This window comes from Chiloscyllium plagiosum, unplaced genomic scaffold (genome assembly GCF_037043375.1).
Source record: "Chiloscyllium plagiosum isolate Xiang-an unplaced genomic scaffold, Cpla_swu_hap1 HiC_scaffold_35, whole genome shotgun sequence".
Lineage (NCBI taxonomy): Eukaryota > Metazoa > Chordata > Chondrichthyes > Orectolobiformes > Hemiscylliidae > Chiloscyllium > Chiloscyllium plagiosum.
Window position 1 is genome coordinate 13,873,973 of NW_028270173.1, and position 15,389 is coordinate 13,889,361.

General features: G+C 47.6%; 1 protein-coding gene across 1 annotated transcript; it reads right to left on the bottom strand.

Moving 5' to 3' along the window:
• Positions 1-4,227: 4,227 nt before the first annotated feature.
• Positions 4,228-14,783, bottom strand: LOC148140079 (zinc-binding protein A33-like). The gene is given in 7 exon segments (XM_087979275.1): positions 4,228-4,260; positions 4,262-4,794; positions 10,404-10,519; positions 13,057-13,079; positions 13,676-13,909; positions 14,003-14,098; positions 14,323-14,783. Coding segments are annotated over 7 exon segments (1,446 nt in total). The 5' UTR covers positions 14,734-14,783.
• Between the last annotated feature and the right edge of the window lie 606 nt (positions 14,784-15,389).

The following is a 15,389-nucleotide window of genomic DNA, read 5'->3' on the forward strand; positions in this document are numbered from 1 at the left end:
TTTTATATAGCCATAAGGATTGTGTTTCATGAGTCCAATATCCAGGGAGGCGGAACTGTGAATGTATGAGTGTTTTGTTTGGCTGGGCTGAGTTATTACTATTTATTTGTTTGTTGTTAGGTATTTATTTAGTTAGTTAAATAGCTAGCTTAGGTTTTCTTTTAATTTTATACTTCTTTATATATGTTTATACATTCGTATAGGAGGGTGGGTTGGGGAATTTTTTTATCATTTGGATTTAGTTTTGTATTATTTTTGTACTGTTTTGAATTGCATTGTTTTGTATTTGTTGGAATATTTAAAAATCTATTTTTTCTTAATAAAAATATATTATAAAAAAAGACACTTTGGATAGTTATATGAATAGAAAGTGTTGAGAGGGTAACAGGCCAAATGCTGGCAAATGGGACTCGATTACTTTGGGATCTCTGGTTGGTATGCATGAGTTAAACCATAGGATCTGTTTCTATGCTGGACATCTCTATGACTCTTTGACTCTATAACAGAGATGAGGAGGAATTTCTTCAGCCAGAGGGTTTTTAATGTCAAACTCATTGTTGCAGAATGATGTGGAAATCAAGTCAAGTCATTGTGTGTGTTTAAGACAGAGATGGACAGCTTCTTGATTAGTAAAGGGACCAGGGTTACAGGGAGAAGGCAAGAGAATGGGGACTGAGAAATATATCAGCCATGCTCAAATAAATAAAATAATCCAGATGAAGTTGGAATGCGAGGTATAAGGATACACATTCTGGAGAAATTTACAAATAAAATGAGAACAGGTTTACTCTTTTGGATTTATTGATGAAATAATGTTTTCAGAAATCTTGTTTTCACTCTAGTGAATCGCTGATGTTGATTTGATTGAAGAAAATATTTTCAAATTTAATACTGCACTCCAATATAAATTATAATTAGTGACTTCCGCCCCGCCCCAACTGCTGTGTTTGCCACCACTTCTGCCCCCAACGCCACTCACCTGCATTCTGCTGACACACCCCCCCACAGATCCCACTGTCACCGTCCCTGCTGCCCAGAACCCTGAGGGGAACACCACCCCTGTTGATGACTCCACCCCCATTCCCCCACTCCAGTTACAGCTCCGCCCCGATTCCCAGCTCCAGACCCACATCAGGTCCCAGCTCCCAACCCTGCCAAGTTTTCACCATCCCTCCAGACCTACCCCTCACTGAGGACGAACAATCAGTCCTCAGCAAAGGACTCACCTTCATCCACCCATCAATGAATTTAACACACGCCATGACGTCAAACATTTCTTCCGCCGCCTCTGCCTCCGAGCTTACTTTCACAATCAGGACTCCTGCCCACCTTCCGAGGACCCCTTTGCCCACCTCCAACACACTGCATCCACCTGGACACCCTGTGCTGGCCTCTTACCGCCCTCGACCTATTCATTTCCAACTGCCGCCGAGACATTAGCCGCCTCAACCTATCTACCCCCCTCCCCCACTCCAACTTCTCACCCTCACAATGCGCAGCCTTCCAATCCCTCTGCTCCAATCCCAAACTCACTATCAAGCCAGCAGATAAAGGGGGCACAGTGGTAGTCTGGCGCACTGACCTCTACACTACTGAAGCCAAACTACAACTCGAGGACACATCTTCCTACTGCTCGCTCGACCATGACCCCACCCCCCCATCACCTCCCAGACCATACGGAACCTCATCACCTCAGGAGATCTCCCACCCACAGCTTCCAACCTCACAGTCCGGGAACCCCACACTGCTCAGTTCTAACTCCATCCCAAGATCCACAAGCCTGACCACCCTGGCCGACCCATTGTCTCAGCATGCTCCTGCCCCACTGAACTCATTTATACCTACCTCAACACTGTCCTATCCCCCCCTAGACCAGGAACTCGCCACATACGTTCGAGACACTACCCATGCCCTCCACCTCTTCCAAGACTTCTGTTTCCCTGCCCCCCAATGCCTCATCGTCACCATGGATATCCAATCCCCCTACACCTCCATCCGCCATGACCAGGGCCTCCAAGCCATTGTTTCTTCCTCTCCCGACATCCCCAACAGTACCCTTCCACCGACACTCTCATTCGTTTGGCCGAACTGGTCCTCACGCTTAACAATTTCTCCTTCAAATCCTCCCACTTCCTCCAGACCAAAGGGGTAGCCATGGGAACCTGTATGAGCCCTAGCTATGCCTGTCTCTTGGTTGGCTACGTAGAACAGTCCATCTTCCGTAATTACACCGGCACCACTCGCCACTTCTTCCTCTGCTACATTGAAGAGTACATTTGCGCCACCTCGTGCTCCCGTGAGGAGGTTGAGCAATTCATCAAATTCACCAACATATTCCACCCTGACCTTAAATTTACCTGGACCATCTCTGACACCTCCCTCCCCTTCCTGGACCTCTCCATCTCCATTAATGATGACCGACTTGACACCGACATTTATAAACCCACCAACTCCCACAGCTGCATGGATTACACCTCTTCCCACCCTACCTCCTGAAAAAATGCCATCCCGTATTCCCAATTCCTCCGCCTCCGCCATATCTGCTCCCAGGAGGACCCGTTCCATCACAGAACATGCTAGATGGCCTCCTTCTTTAGAGACTGCAATTTTCCTTCCCACGTGGTTAAAGATGCCCTCCAACGCATCTCGTCCACATCCAGCATCTCTGCCCTCAGACCCCACCCCTCCAACCGTAACAAGGACAGAACCACCCTGGTGCTCACCTTCCACCCTACCAACCTTCGCATAAACCAAATCATCTGCCAACATGTCTGCCACCTCCAAACAGACCCCACCACCAGGGGTATTTTCCCTCCCCATCCCTTTCCGCCTTCTGCAAAAACCGTTCCCTCCGTGACTACCTGGTCAGGTCCACGCCCCCCTACAACCCACCTTTCCATTCTGGCATCTTCCCCTGCCACCGCAGGAATTGCAAAACCTGCGCCCACACCTCCTCCCTCACCTCCATCCAAGGCCCTAAAGGAGCCTTCCACATCTATCAAAGTTTTACCTGCACATCCACCAATTTCATTTATTGTATCCATTGCTCCCAATGCGGTCTCCTCTACATTGAGCAGATCGCTTTAGGGAACATCTCCGGGACACCCGCACCAATCAACCACACCACCCTGTGGCCCAACCTTTCAACTCCCCCTCCCACTCTGCCAAGGACATGGAGGTCCTGGGCCTCCTTCACCGCCGCTCCCTCACCACCAGATGCCTGGAGGAAGAACGCTTCTTCATCTGCCTCAGAACACTTCAACTCCATGGCAGCAATATGGACTTCAACAGTTTCCTCATTTCCCCTTCCCCCACCTCACCCCAGTTCCAAACTTCCAGCTCAGCATTGTCCCCATGACCTGTCCTACCTGCCTATCTTCTTTTCCACCTATCCACTCCACCCTTCCGCCCCCCCCAACCTATCACCTTAATCCCCTCCCACTCACCCATTGTCGTCTTTACTACTTTCTCCCCACCCCCACCTTCCTCTCACTGATCTCTCCACCCTTCAGGCTATCTGCCTGTATTCCTGATGAAGGGTTTTTATTTGAAACGTCGATTTTACTGCTCCTTGGATGCTGTCTGAACTGTTGTGCTCTTCCAGCACCACTAATCCAGAATCTGGTTTCCAGCATCTGCAGTCATTGTCTTTACCATCACTTTCAAAGCTGAGGTTTTCATATTTTCCAATTATATTTAAGAGCAGTAACATTCTGGACAAGAATTACAAAACTGAGCAAAACAAGACCAGTTTCTCAATGTTATTAAATCATTTGTGGGAGATACATTACTAATACATGTTGGAACACGAAAGAAGATCACTTTGACATTTTTATTTTGATTGAGCCCAGTCCCCGTGGAAAAACTCCACTGACCCGGCAGTGAAGTGATTTTGTGTGTCCCCCCCCCCCCGGAAAGACCCCACTGACCCTGCAGTGAAATGATTTGGTGTCCCAAACCCGAGAAAGACTCCCACTGAGCCCAGTCTGAGACCCACTGACTGATTCATCTCCAACACTGTCATGTAGCGCCACCTTCCGCCTGTGGAGCAACATTACAGGCAGGAAGGTCCCCGGGTTCCTGCAGCTCACAGCTCACTCTACCCAGTCAGTCCCTCTCTACAATTGGGCTTCTATTTGTTTCTTCTCTCCCCCTCCTTCTTTCCCCCAGACTGAGACCGACCCCCATCAGTTTACAGCTGGCAGGAGGCAGGGGGACGGGGTGAAATTATGGGATGGATCTGTCAGTGCCCTTTAATCCCGCAGATTGTCAGCGGGGCGGGGTTTTTCCCGCCGTAATTCCATCCCGGACTGAAGATGGGAAAGAGCCTCTCAGTGAAAGTGTGGGTGAAAGTGTGGAGAGGGGACATGGTGTCCGCATTGTAAAATGACACCTGTCCACCCTCATAGTCCAGGAAAACCCCGATCTTCCGGGGATTCACACTCAGGGAGAGGGGGGTCCGTGAGGGGGAGGTGGCGGCAAAATAACCACATCCGGGTACCAGCCACACAATCCAGAATCCGGACTCCGGGTTCAGGTTGATCCCCCCTTTCCTCATCACAGACTCTCGGGCCGCTCCCAGATACCACCAGGTCTTCTCCCCCACCTCCACTTCCCAGTAATGTCTCCCTGATGTGAATCCCTCTGATCCCAGGACACAGACCCAGGAATCAAATCTCTCCGGGGAGTCAGGGAGCGGCTGCTCTGTGTCTCCGAGTCTCACACTGGTCCGGTCCTCAGACAGGATGAGCCGGGGATGCGCTGTGTTCGGATCCAGAGTCAGAGAGGCTGGAGCTGGGGGAGAGATCAAATAACACCGTCAGAGAGAGGGAGGGAGAGAGAGAGACCAGGGAGAGTGAGGGGCGCAGGTAGTGAGGGGTTGACCGAGACAGGGGGGTGAGAGTGAAGGGGAGATAGGGCGAATCTGGAAAAGAGGAGTTTGAAGGAGTGGAGGGACAGGGAAAGAGAAGTGAGTGAGGGGGAGTTCAGTGAGAGTGGAGCAATGAGGAGGAAGGATGGTAAGGCCGAGGGCTGTTGAGGGATAAGGAGGGAGGTGAGGTGAGAGGCTTCATTTGGAGGGGAGTTAGTGGGGAAAGGAAGAACAGAACACTAACCCTAACATTAACCTTATCGCAGGAGGGAGAGAAAGGTGAAAGAGAGGGAGAGAGTGAGGAGAGTTGGGATAGAGGGTGGAGAGTGAGGAGAGGTGGGAGGGAGAGGAGGGAGACTGAGGGGGTGGTATGAGAGAGAGTGGTGTGGAGATTAAGGGGGAGCTCAGAGGAGGGAGAGCAATGCGAGGGTGAGTGCTCAGGTAAGAGCAATGGGAAGGGGTATTCCTAGGGCCGGGTAAGGGAGAGAGCAGTTTGGGGAATGCCTGCAGTGCCATCATGTGGAGAGCCAGGAGGAGTGGGGAGAAGAAGGGGGAATTGTGGGGATGGGAAGTGTGATGGTCGTGACAAATTCCAGTGTGCTGGAGACAGTAAACTGAAGCAGAAAGTGAGGGGAGAGCAAGGGGCAGATTGTGTGGCAGAAGAGGTTGGAGTAGAAGCAGTAAAGGTTGGGGAAGTAGAGGGGAGAGTGAGGGGAGTGCAAGGGGGTGTGGGACAGCATAGGGGAGTGTCAGATGATAGGGGCCAGAAGGGTGACGGGAGAGCGATGGGAAGAGTGAGGGGTACGGGAGACGTGAGGGAGACTGAAGGAGTTAGTGAGAATGAATTATATGGACAGGATTGGGGGAGGGCAGAATGAGGGAAAGGAGAGACTGAGAGAGATGGATGGACATGGACTCCAAGGGAGATGGCTAGGTGCATGAGGAAGATACGAATTAGAAGGGGAGAGTGAGTTGGAGACTGAGGGTGATGGAACTAGGAAAGGAGGGACAGGAAGGGAAGAATGAGAGGAGGGAAGAGTAATGGGGAAGTGAGCACAGGGAGGAGTGCGATAACAAAATGTGTGTCAGTGAAAATGGAGAGTGAGGAAAGTGGACGGTAAGTGGAACTGGAAGGGTAGGGAACAGTAAGTGGAAGGTTGGTGAATGCAAGAGGAAGGGGAGAGTGAGGTGATGTGGGTGGGAATGAGGATAGTGAGGGGAAGCAGGAGTGATGGGCAGCAAGGGAGTGGGGAGACTGAGGGAGGGGTAGAGTGAAGTTACATTTATCAGGGAGGATTCAGGGAAAGGGGAGGGTAGCATGATGGAGAGTGGGAGGAAATGACAGGAGGTTTTTTAAAAATTTCAGATCAGGGAATGGGAGATTGAAGAAATGGGGAAGTGATAGTGGATGGAATGAGTGGAAGCTGAGTAAAGATGGGGGAAGAGGGTATAGGGGTTTTGTGAGGGAGGGGAACGGTTTGGGATGGGATAGGAGAGATTTATTGATGGTGTAGAATGAAAGGATAAGGAAAGGAGATTTGCCAAATAAGTGGACGATTGAGCATTGGAGATGGGGACAGTGAGTGGGAGGGTTGAGAGATGAAGATGCAGTGAGTGAGGGGAAGAGAGAAAGGGAGGTGAGAGTGAGGAGGAAGGGATGGCTAAGCTGGAGGGAAGAAGGACAGGTTCCTTTTGGGCATGGGAGGGATAAGTGAGCGGGAGAGAAAAATGTGTGGCAGGGAGTGACGAGGTATATGAGAGGGATGGGACATGTTAAGAGTATGGGGAATTAATCCGTATGTGGAAGTGAGAGAACAAAATAAGGGCATTCTGAAGGTCAGTGAATTGGAGGATGAGGTCAAGTCTGTGAGGGGGAGAAGAGAGTCAAGATGAGGGGACTGTAGGCCAGGGATTTGAAAGGAAGGAGATAGTCAGGTCTTGGAAATTGAGCAAGTCTGAGGAATGTGGAGAAGGTGAGTGAATTTGAGGATGAGGTGGAGGGGAAGAGAAGTGGAGGTGAGAGTGAAGAGGAAGGGGATAGTGAGGAGGCAAGATTAAAAGAGGGGAGAGTCTGGGGTGGGGGAAATCATGGCAGAGTGATTATGGAGGAATGGAGTGGAAGGGGAGGGTGAATGTGAGATGGGAGTGAGGGGCAGTGTGAAGCAGAGGGTGAGAGCAGTGTGAGGTTGAGGGGAGACTGACTGGATTGGGAAGCTGTGATTGAGGGGACAGTGAGGGAGAGCTGAGAGAGTGTGAGGAATGAGCAGGAGGGGGCTGTGATATTGAGGGGGAAAGGGAAATCAGGAGGGAGTGAGGAAACATTGATAGCAATGGAGATTGGAGAGTGTGGGAAACCAGAGTGTAAAGGGGAGGTGGAGGGGAGAATGAGGTGGAGGGAAGAGGTTGTCAAAGTTTGGAAATGGAGGGAGGGTGGGGATAGTACTGAATGGTGAACAATTTAGAGGAATGATGGATGTGAAGAGTGTGGAGGTGAGTCAGGTGGAGGGTGGAGAATGCAGTGAGGCCATAGTCTGTCAGGCTAAAGGACAATTAATGGCAGATACAAACCAAGAGAAGAATGAGGTCAAGGAGTAAGTAACCAGGATGGGAAGCTAAGCTAGAGGGATCAGTGAAGGAGAGGGAAGAATGAATGGAGAGTGATCAGGAGGGCAGAGAGGGAGTGCGAGAGTCGGCAAAAACAATGACTGCAGATGCTGGAAACCAGATTCTGGATTAGTGGTGCTGGAAGAGCACAGCAGTTCAGGCAGCATCCGAGGAGCAGTAAAATCGACATTTCGGGCAAAAGCCCTTCATCAGGTGAGTACACAGAGTAGGGTCAAGAGAGTAGAAGTGGGGAGTGAGCAGAAGGGAGACAGTGAGAGCAGGAGATAGTGGGGTGGGAGACCACGAGAGAGTGTTGCTTAGAGGTGAGGAGTGGTGATCCATGGCAAGGTGTTGGGGAGGGAGGGTGAGGAGAGTAGGGCCTGTATGGAGACAGAAGTGAGGGATAGGGACAAGGAATCTGAGGAGACAATGATGGGGTGAATAAAGAGATGGGTTGTGTGCAAGGTCATGAGATTGGAGGAGGTGAAAGGCAGGGGTTAAGGGAAATGGAGAGGGAAGTTGGCAGCGAGGGGGAGGGGGTTTGAAAATGAGGAAGATAACTCTGAGGAGGAGAATTGGGAGAGAGGAGGAGAGAGTGAAAATGAGATGTGTGTGGGAAGGCTGAGAATGTCGTGTGAGTGAGAGGCGCGACAATGTTGCTCCTTTAACATGGTTAGGTTGTCCCTGTGTTTTTTGTCCGGGGGTGGAGGGTCATAACCGCATATCTTCCCATGTGCCTGGTTTCTATGGGTTTTCGGGCTAATTTGGTTAGAGCGAACAGATAATGCCTCAGGTTTCAAACGGCTTTCAACTTTTTAAAAAAATGCAATGTCTGTTCACCTCCATCCCTCATCAGGATGGTCTCAGGGCTGTCCGCTTCTTCCTGGAACAAAGGCCTGAACTGTGCCCACCCCCACCACCCTCCTCCCCTTGGCCGAGCTTAGCCTCACCCTCACCAACTTCTCTTTTAACTCCCCTCATTTTCTTCAGGTCGGAGGGGTAGGAATCATTTCCCACATGGGCCCCTGTTATACCTGTCTCTTTGGGGTGTATGTGAAACATTCCTTTTCTCGTCCTATTCCGGCCCCCACCCACAAGGCTTTCTGCAGTATGTCGATGATAACATTAATGCTGCCTCCTCACTCTCATGTCTGGAATTGGAAAATTTTATCAATTTCACTTCAAGCTTCCACACCGCTCTCACCTTAACCTAGTCCAGCTCTGACTCCTCCATTCCTTTCCTGGGAATATACAGGCCACCAATATCCATTATAAATCCACTGATTCCCACAGTTTCCTGGACTGCACATCCTTGCATCCTGCTACATGTAACGATTCCAGTCCATTCTCCCAATTCTCCACCCCATCACATTTTTTCCGATGATGCCAACTTTGACAAGGGAATTTCCGAGATGTCCAGTTTCTTCCTCAACCAAGGATACCCCAGCACTGTTGTTTACAGGGCCCTGAAATGGTCCAACCTTTCTCCCACACTTCCGCCCTCACCTTCTCTTCCCTCCTGTAACAACAATCGGCTTCCCTTGTCCTTTCCTAACATCCCATCAGCATCCACATCTTGAGGATATTAGCCACATTTCCACCATGTCCAGTGAGATGCCACTACCAACATATATTCCCTTCCCCTCTCTTAACCACCTTCCGCAGGGATCATTCCCTCAGGGACATCCTGTTGCAATCTTCCTTCATTTCCCCCCCCCCCCCCCCACACACACACACACACACACACACACAGAGCCCCAAAGCACCTTTGCCTGCAATTGCCGAAGTTGTAACACCTGCCCATTTACTTCCTCTCTCCACAGTATCCAAGACTCCAAATGTACCCTCCTGGTGAAGCAGTACTTTACCTGCATTTCCCACAATCTAGTCTACTGTATTCACTGCTCACAATGTGGTCTCTGCTACCCTTGGGGAAACAAAGCATTAACTGGATGACCACTTTGAAGAAGACCTACTTTTTGCTCACAAAAAAGACCCTGAGTTTCTAGTTGCCTGCCACTTTAACAGAGCATTCCTGATGAAGGGCTTATGCCTGAAAAGTCGATTCTCCTACTCCTCAGATGCTGTCTGACCGGCTGTACTTTTGACCTTAACACACCATTCTGTTCCCTGCCGAATATCTCTATCAGAAGCTTGCTACAGTGCTCATTGTCTGCTTGCAAACACTGCAGTTCTCTGGAATTAGTATTCACTTCAATAACTTTAGGGTCTGAGTTCTCCCATGTCCAGCCTTGTTATCACATAGTCTGACATTACACACAACCTATTGCTGGCCATTAACAGTCTCTATTAACAGCTGTTCACCCTCATACCCAGATCATTATCCACTCCTTTGCCTGTCTAACTGCTCTTCTCTCTCTTTGGGGTCTATCCCCAGTTATCCTTTACTCCTTACTCCCTCACCCCACCCAATCCTCTGCATTTAAACTGACATTTTCTGAGTTAGAATCTGTTCTGCGGAAGGGTCACTCAATCAGAAATGCTAACTCTGATTTCTCTCCACAGATGCTGCCAAACCTGCTGAGCTTTTGAAGCAACTTCTCTTTTTGTTTCTCAAACATTCCCCATTTGATATGTGCCTGTCAGCCCTGGCTCTTTAAGGTCTACCCGTCTTCCTTCTATTCTGGTAAAAACTGTTCCTCCAATGTCACTCCAGATGAAGCCAGCCCAGTCTCCTCTCGAAATCCTGTTTCCGTGCTCTATTCCTCTGATTAGACAGAACCCTTTGCTGCTCTGACACACAGAGCTGATGGCTCAAGACACTTATCCAAATGAACCCACAGAAAGAACAATGTTTCCATGGAGAGTCTGTCTGAATTTACAACTAATGATATGAAGATGTAACCTGGGGCCTTGGAGACCCTGCACAACTGGATTATCATCAGGCAAAATGAATACACATGTTTACCTGGGTGAATGGTGTGTGTCATTTCTCTCCAGACTGTGTACTGCAAAGGGCCAGTGAACTGTGCGAGAGACAGAGAGCTGTCAGCAGCTGAGAATTCGTTCCCCTCCTTACTAATCCTGTAAATATTAAACAGTTGACATTATAAATTCAGTTTTGTTCAAATATTAGAAATGATTTAAATAATCATGCTTTCAGTGTTGTTCATGTTTGAGTCAATGAGCTTGAATGTGAAATGTCCATCTTATTTTAAAACTGATCCAAAAATACTTAGATATTGCAAGGGCAAGGATTGGAAACCCCCACATCCAGAGAAAGGCCCATGCCCTGACAACAGATTAGTTACTGAGACATCACACACCATGCAATGATAGACATTTCCTCCATCCCCTTACTGTATGATCAAGAGAGTTTGTGGAACAGAGACAAAAAAACTGAAATATCTGAAAGCCTTTTTATAAATATATGAAGGACAAAAGGGTAATGAGGGTGGGAGTAGTGCCTCTCAACGATTAGCAAGGCAGCCTTTGCGTGGAGGTACAAGAGATGGTGAGATACTAAACACCTATTTTGCACCAGTGTTTACTGTGAAGAAGGACATGAAAGATAAAGAAATAGATGGCGATATTTTATAAATGTCCATATTTCGGAGGAGGAGGTGCTGGATGTCTTGAAATAAATAAAAGTGGATAGATCCTCTGGACATAATCAGGTGTGCACTCAAACTCTATGGGAAGCTAGGGAAGTGATTGTTGGGTCCCTTGCTAAGATATTGCATCATTAACAGTCACAGGTGAGGTGCTGGAAGACTGGAGGTTGGCTAACATGGTGCCACTATTTAAGAAAAGTGGTAAGGAAAAGCCAGGGAACTATAGACTGGTGAGCTTGACATTGGTGGTGGGCAAGTTGTTGGATTGAATCCTAAGGGACAGGATTTCGAAAACTGTGGAAAGGCAAGGACTGATTAGTGATTGTCAGCATGGCTTTGTGCATGGGAAATCATGTCTCCTGAACTTGACAGAGTTTTTTGAAGAAGTAACAAAGAGGATTGATGAGGGCGGAGCAGTAGACATGAGCTGTATGGACTTCAGTAAGGCATTCAACAAGGTTCCCCATGGGAGATTGGTTAACAAGGTTAGATCTCATGGAATACAGGGAGAACTAGCTAATTGGATACAGAATTGGCTCAAAGGTGGAAGACAGGATGTGGTGGTTATTTTTCAGACTGGAGGCCAGTGGTGTGCCACAAGGATCAGTGCTGGGTCCAGTATGTTTCTTCATTTATATGAATGATTTGGATGTGAACATTGGATGTATGGTTAGTAAGTTTGCAGATGACACCAAAACTGGAGGTGTAGTGGACAGTGAAGAAGGTTACGTCAAAGTACAACAGGATTTGGATAAGATCAGTGGACTGAGGAGTAACAGGTGGAGTTTAATTTAGATAAATTCAAGGTGCTGCATTTTGGAAAAGCAAATCAGAGCAGAACTTATACACTAAATGGAAAGTTCTTAGGGAGTGTTGCTGAACAAAGAGACCTTGGAGTGCAGATTTATAGTTCCTTGAAAATACAGTTGCAGGTAGATAGGATAGTGAAGAAGGTGTTGTGTATGATTTCTTTTATTGGACAGAGCATTGAGTATAGGAGTGGGGTGGTCATGTTGTGGCTGTACAGGACATTGTATCAGGTACTTTTGGAATTTTCATGCAATTCTGGTCTTGTTCCTAGTGGAAGTATGTTATGAAACTTGACAGGACTAGAAAAGTTTTATGAGGATCTTGCCAGGGTTGTAAGATTTGTGCTATAGGGAGAGGTTGAATTGGCTGGGGTTGTTTTCTCTAGAACATCGGAGGCTGAGGGATGACTGTGTAGAGGTTAATAAAAATCATGAGGGGCATGAATACGGTAAATAGACAAGGTCTTTTCCCTGGGGTGGGGAAATCCAGAAGTAGAGGGTTCAGGGTGAGAGGGGAAAGATATAAAAGGACATAAGGGGCATCATTTTCATGCAGAGGGTGGTGTGTGTATGGAATGAGCTGCCAGATGAAGTGGTGGAGGCTGGTAAAATTGCAACATTTAAAAGGCATATGCGTGGGTATATAAATAGAAAGGGTGCAGTGAGATATGGGCCAAGTGCTGGCAAATGGGACTAGATTAGGTTAGGATAACTGGTTGGCATGGACGAGTTGGCCCAAAGAGTCTTTCTGTGCCGTATGCCACTATAATTCTATGACTCTGTGATTCCCAATTTAAACTCTGACTGTCTCAGGTTGGTCAGGAGCCATGCAGGGACAGGGATGGCCATTCCTTGGAAACATGGGCCGTGTGTCTCTCTCAGGGTCAGGGGAAGGTCACAGTCACACAAACAGCCCAAATCAGGGCAGTGATCACTTCCAGCCTGAGAACCAGGCTGTACTATTTACAGACATCTTGTCATTGTTTACAATACTGTAGAACAGTTTTATCAAAGCTAATGCTGTTTCACACCTGTAATGAGCTTCTTGTTGTAAAAAACACTTTGTGTGTGAGCATAACCGGAGTTCATGTCGCCCGATAAACAACCCTTTAAAGCAGTGACAATAGCCAGGAAATAAACACTAAATAACCTATCCCTGAGCAAACTGTGCAGAATTTCAGTAAAGAGCATGTCCTACCTTCTCTTCCGACAAGCTTCCTCCTGAAAGAAATGAATCACAAACAGTGAGGATGGCAGTAACAGATTTCAGGAGGAGACAGACAGGCTGCTGAAATGTGCAGACACAACACGGAAGTGTGAAGTGATACATTTTGGAAAGAAGATAGAGGAGAGGGTAAAATAAACTGGAACTGACCATCAGTCCCGTTCACAGACACAGTGACTCTCACACTCCCACTGTACCAGACATACCCACACACCCTCCACATGGAACTGGAACTGGATTATAATGGGAGTTCCAGGAGATCATTAAGCTTTGGGAACACAGATAATAATACAAAAACAAAATAACAACTGATTCTCGGGAGAATGTCTGTAATCCCCAGAATCTGCAGACGGTGTGGCAACAGTTACAGAAAACAGAGATTACTGGAAATTCTCAACAGGTTTGGAAGGATCTGTGGACAGACTTCAGAGTGAACGTTTCGGGAGCACTGAGCCTAATTCAGAGACAACAGCAGAATCGTCCAGACAGTCACAAGTTCAGTTAACTTTCTTTGCACTAAATTCGATATTATTTCTACAGTCAGCATTATGTCTGAAATGTATCTGAAATAACATGCAATATCTTCCCTTACCTTCAGAAATATCAGCTCGTCTTTTTGATCCATCTGTTTCTGCAACTTTGAGAGTTCCTCCTGAATAGAATTTAAATTCTCCTGAATCTCTCGCAGATTTTTCTCCATTTGTTCTACAACCCTCTCCTCTTCTTCCCTGAGATCTCTGAGTAAACGCTGCTCTTTCTCAGTGAGAATCTGGTGCATTTTAGTGAACTCGGATGTGATGTGGGTCTGCAGACTGCTCGCCTGTTCCTACCAAATGAAATGTGAAACCTCATTAATGTCCCGCGATAAAGGGAACAAAACTAACCCAGATCCCAGAGAATCAGCACAGGGAGAGCTCACCCTCACTTCGGAAATCTTCCGTTTCTGGGTCAGTTCCGTTTGGAGAACCGCCGATTTCTTCTCTGTGAGAGAATCTAAGTAAGATTTCAGCTGATCCTAGAATTGGAAAATAAAATTACATTCTCAAAGTGTTCGCCCCTGAAAATGTGCTAATTCCTTATTAAAACTATTTCAGAAGAACACTAACGCTGCAGGAGAGCAATTGTCAGCGATACAATTCCTGTTTCTGGTCTCTGACGGAGGTGTGTGAGTCCAGACGAGTCTCAAAGATGGTCTGAACAGATTGCTTAGAAATATCGATGACAAAATACAATGTTTACCTTGTAGATTTCAACAGCCTCATTGATCGGCAGGAAGCGGTGCTCTCTGTGTTCCCGCGAATCTCTACAAATCAGACAGATCAACTTCTTGTCAGTTTCACAAAACAGTTTCAGATCTTCCTGATGTTTCTCACAGTGAGGTTTACTTTCCTTCTCTGCCGGATCCAGCTTTAATTTTCGAGCTTTCTCCGCCAGATTCGCTAAGGCCCGATTTACCCTGAGGTTTCTTTCCGTAAACTCCTCTCTACATTCCGGACAGGAGTTTATCTCCTTCTTTTCCCAACTCTGGGTGATACAGGAGCGGCAGAAGTTGTGTCCACAATCCAGTGTAACCGGATCGGTGAAGAAATCCAGACAAATGGGACAAATTGTCTCCTCGGTGAAACTCAGGAGCTGCTGTCTGGACGCCATGTTCACCCTCAGCACTTCCTGATTCAAACCACTTTCAGTTTCGATATCCCTGCGCTGGTAAATACATCCAGTTCAACGTTTCCCCGAGGAATTTCACCGCAATACTCAGAGACTGATTACAGGAAATCGGAATGAGTCTCGGCTATTCAGCCCCCACCATTCAACATGATTCTGTCTGATCGATTACTCCAGTGCCTTTTACCCTCCCGATTCCAATAACCCTGAATGCCGTTGGTAATCAGAAACCTGGAAACTCCATCCTGAAACATGCTGAAAGAGTGATCTCTCACGCCCCTCTGCTGTAGAGAATCACAAAGATTCACAGCCATCCAAGGGAATTCAAAATTCTCCTCATCTCAGACCGAAGTGAGAACCGCCTTATGTTGAAGTTGGGCCCTAGTTCAGGAATCTCCAGCCCGGCGGGAATATCTCACCTGAAGCGGCACTGTCCACCTCTTTAAGCATTTTGTAAATTTCAGCTTGATCGCCTCTCATTTTTCAAAACTCTGGGGAATACAGGCTCCGTTTGCCCAGTTTCTCGTCATTGGACACAGTTCCGCCATCCCGGGAATAAGTCTGGTGACCCTTCGCTGCTGTCCCTGAACGGCAATGCTATTGTTCCTCCGATATGGAGACCAAATATACACACAGTCCTG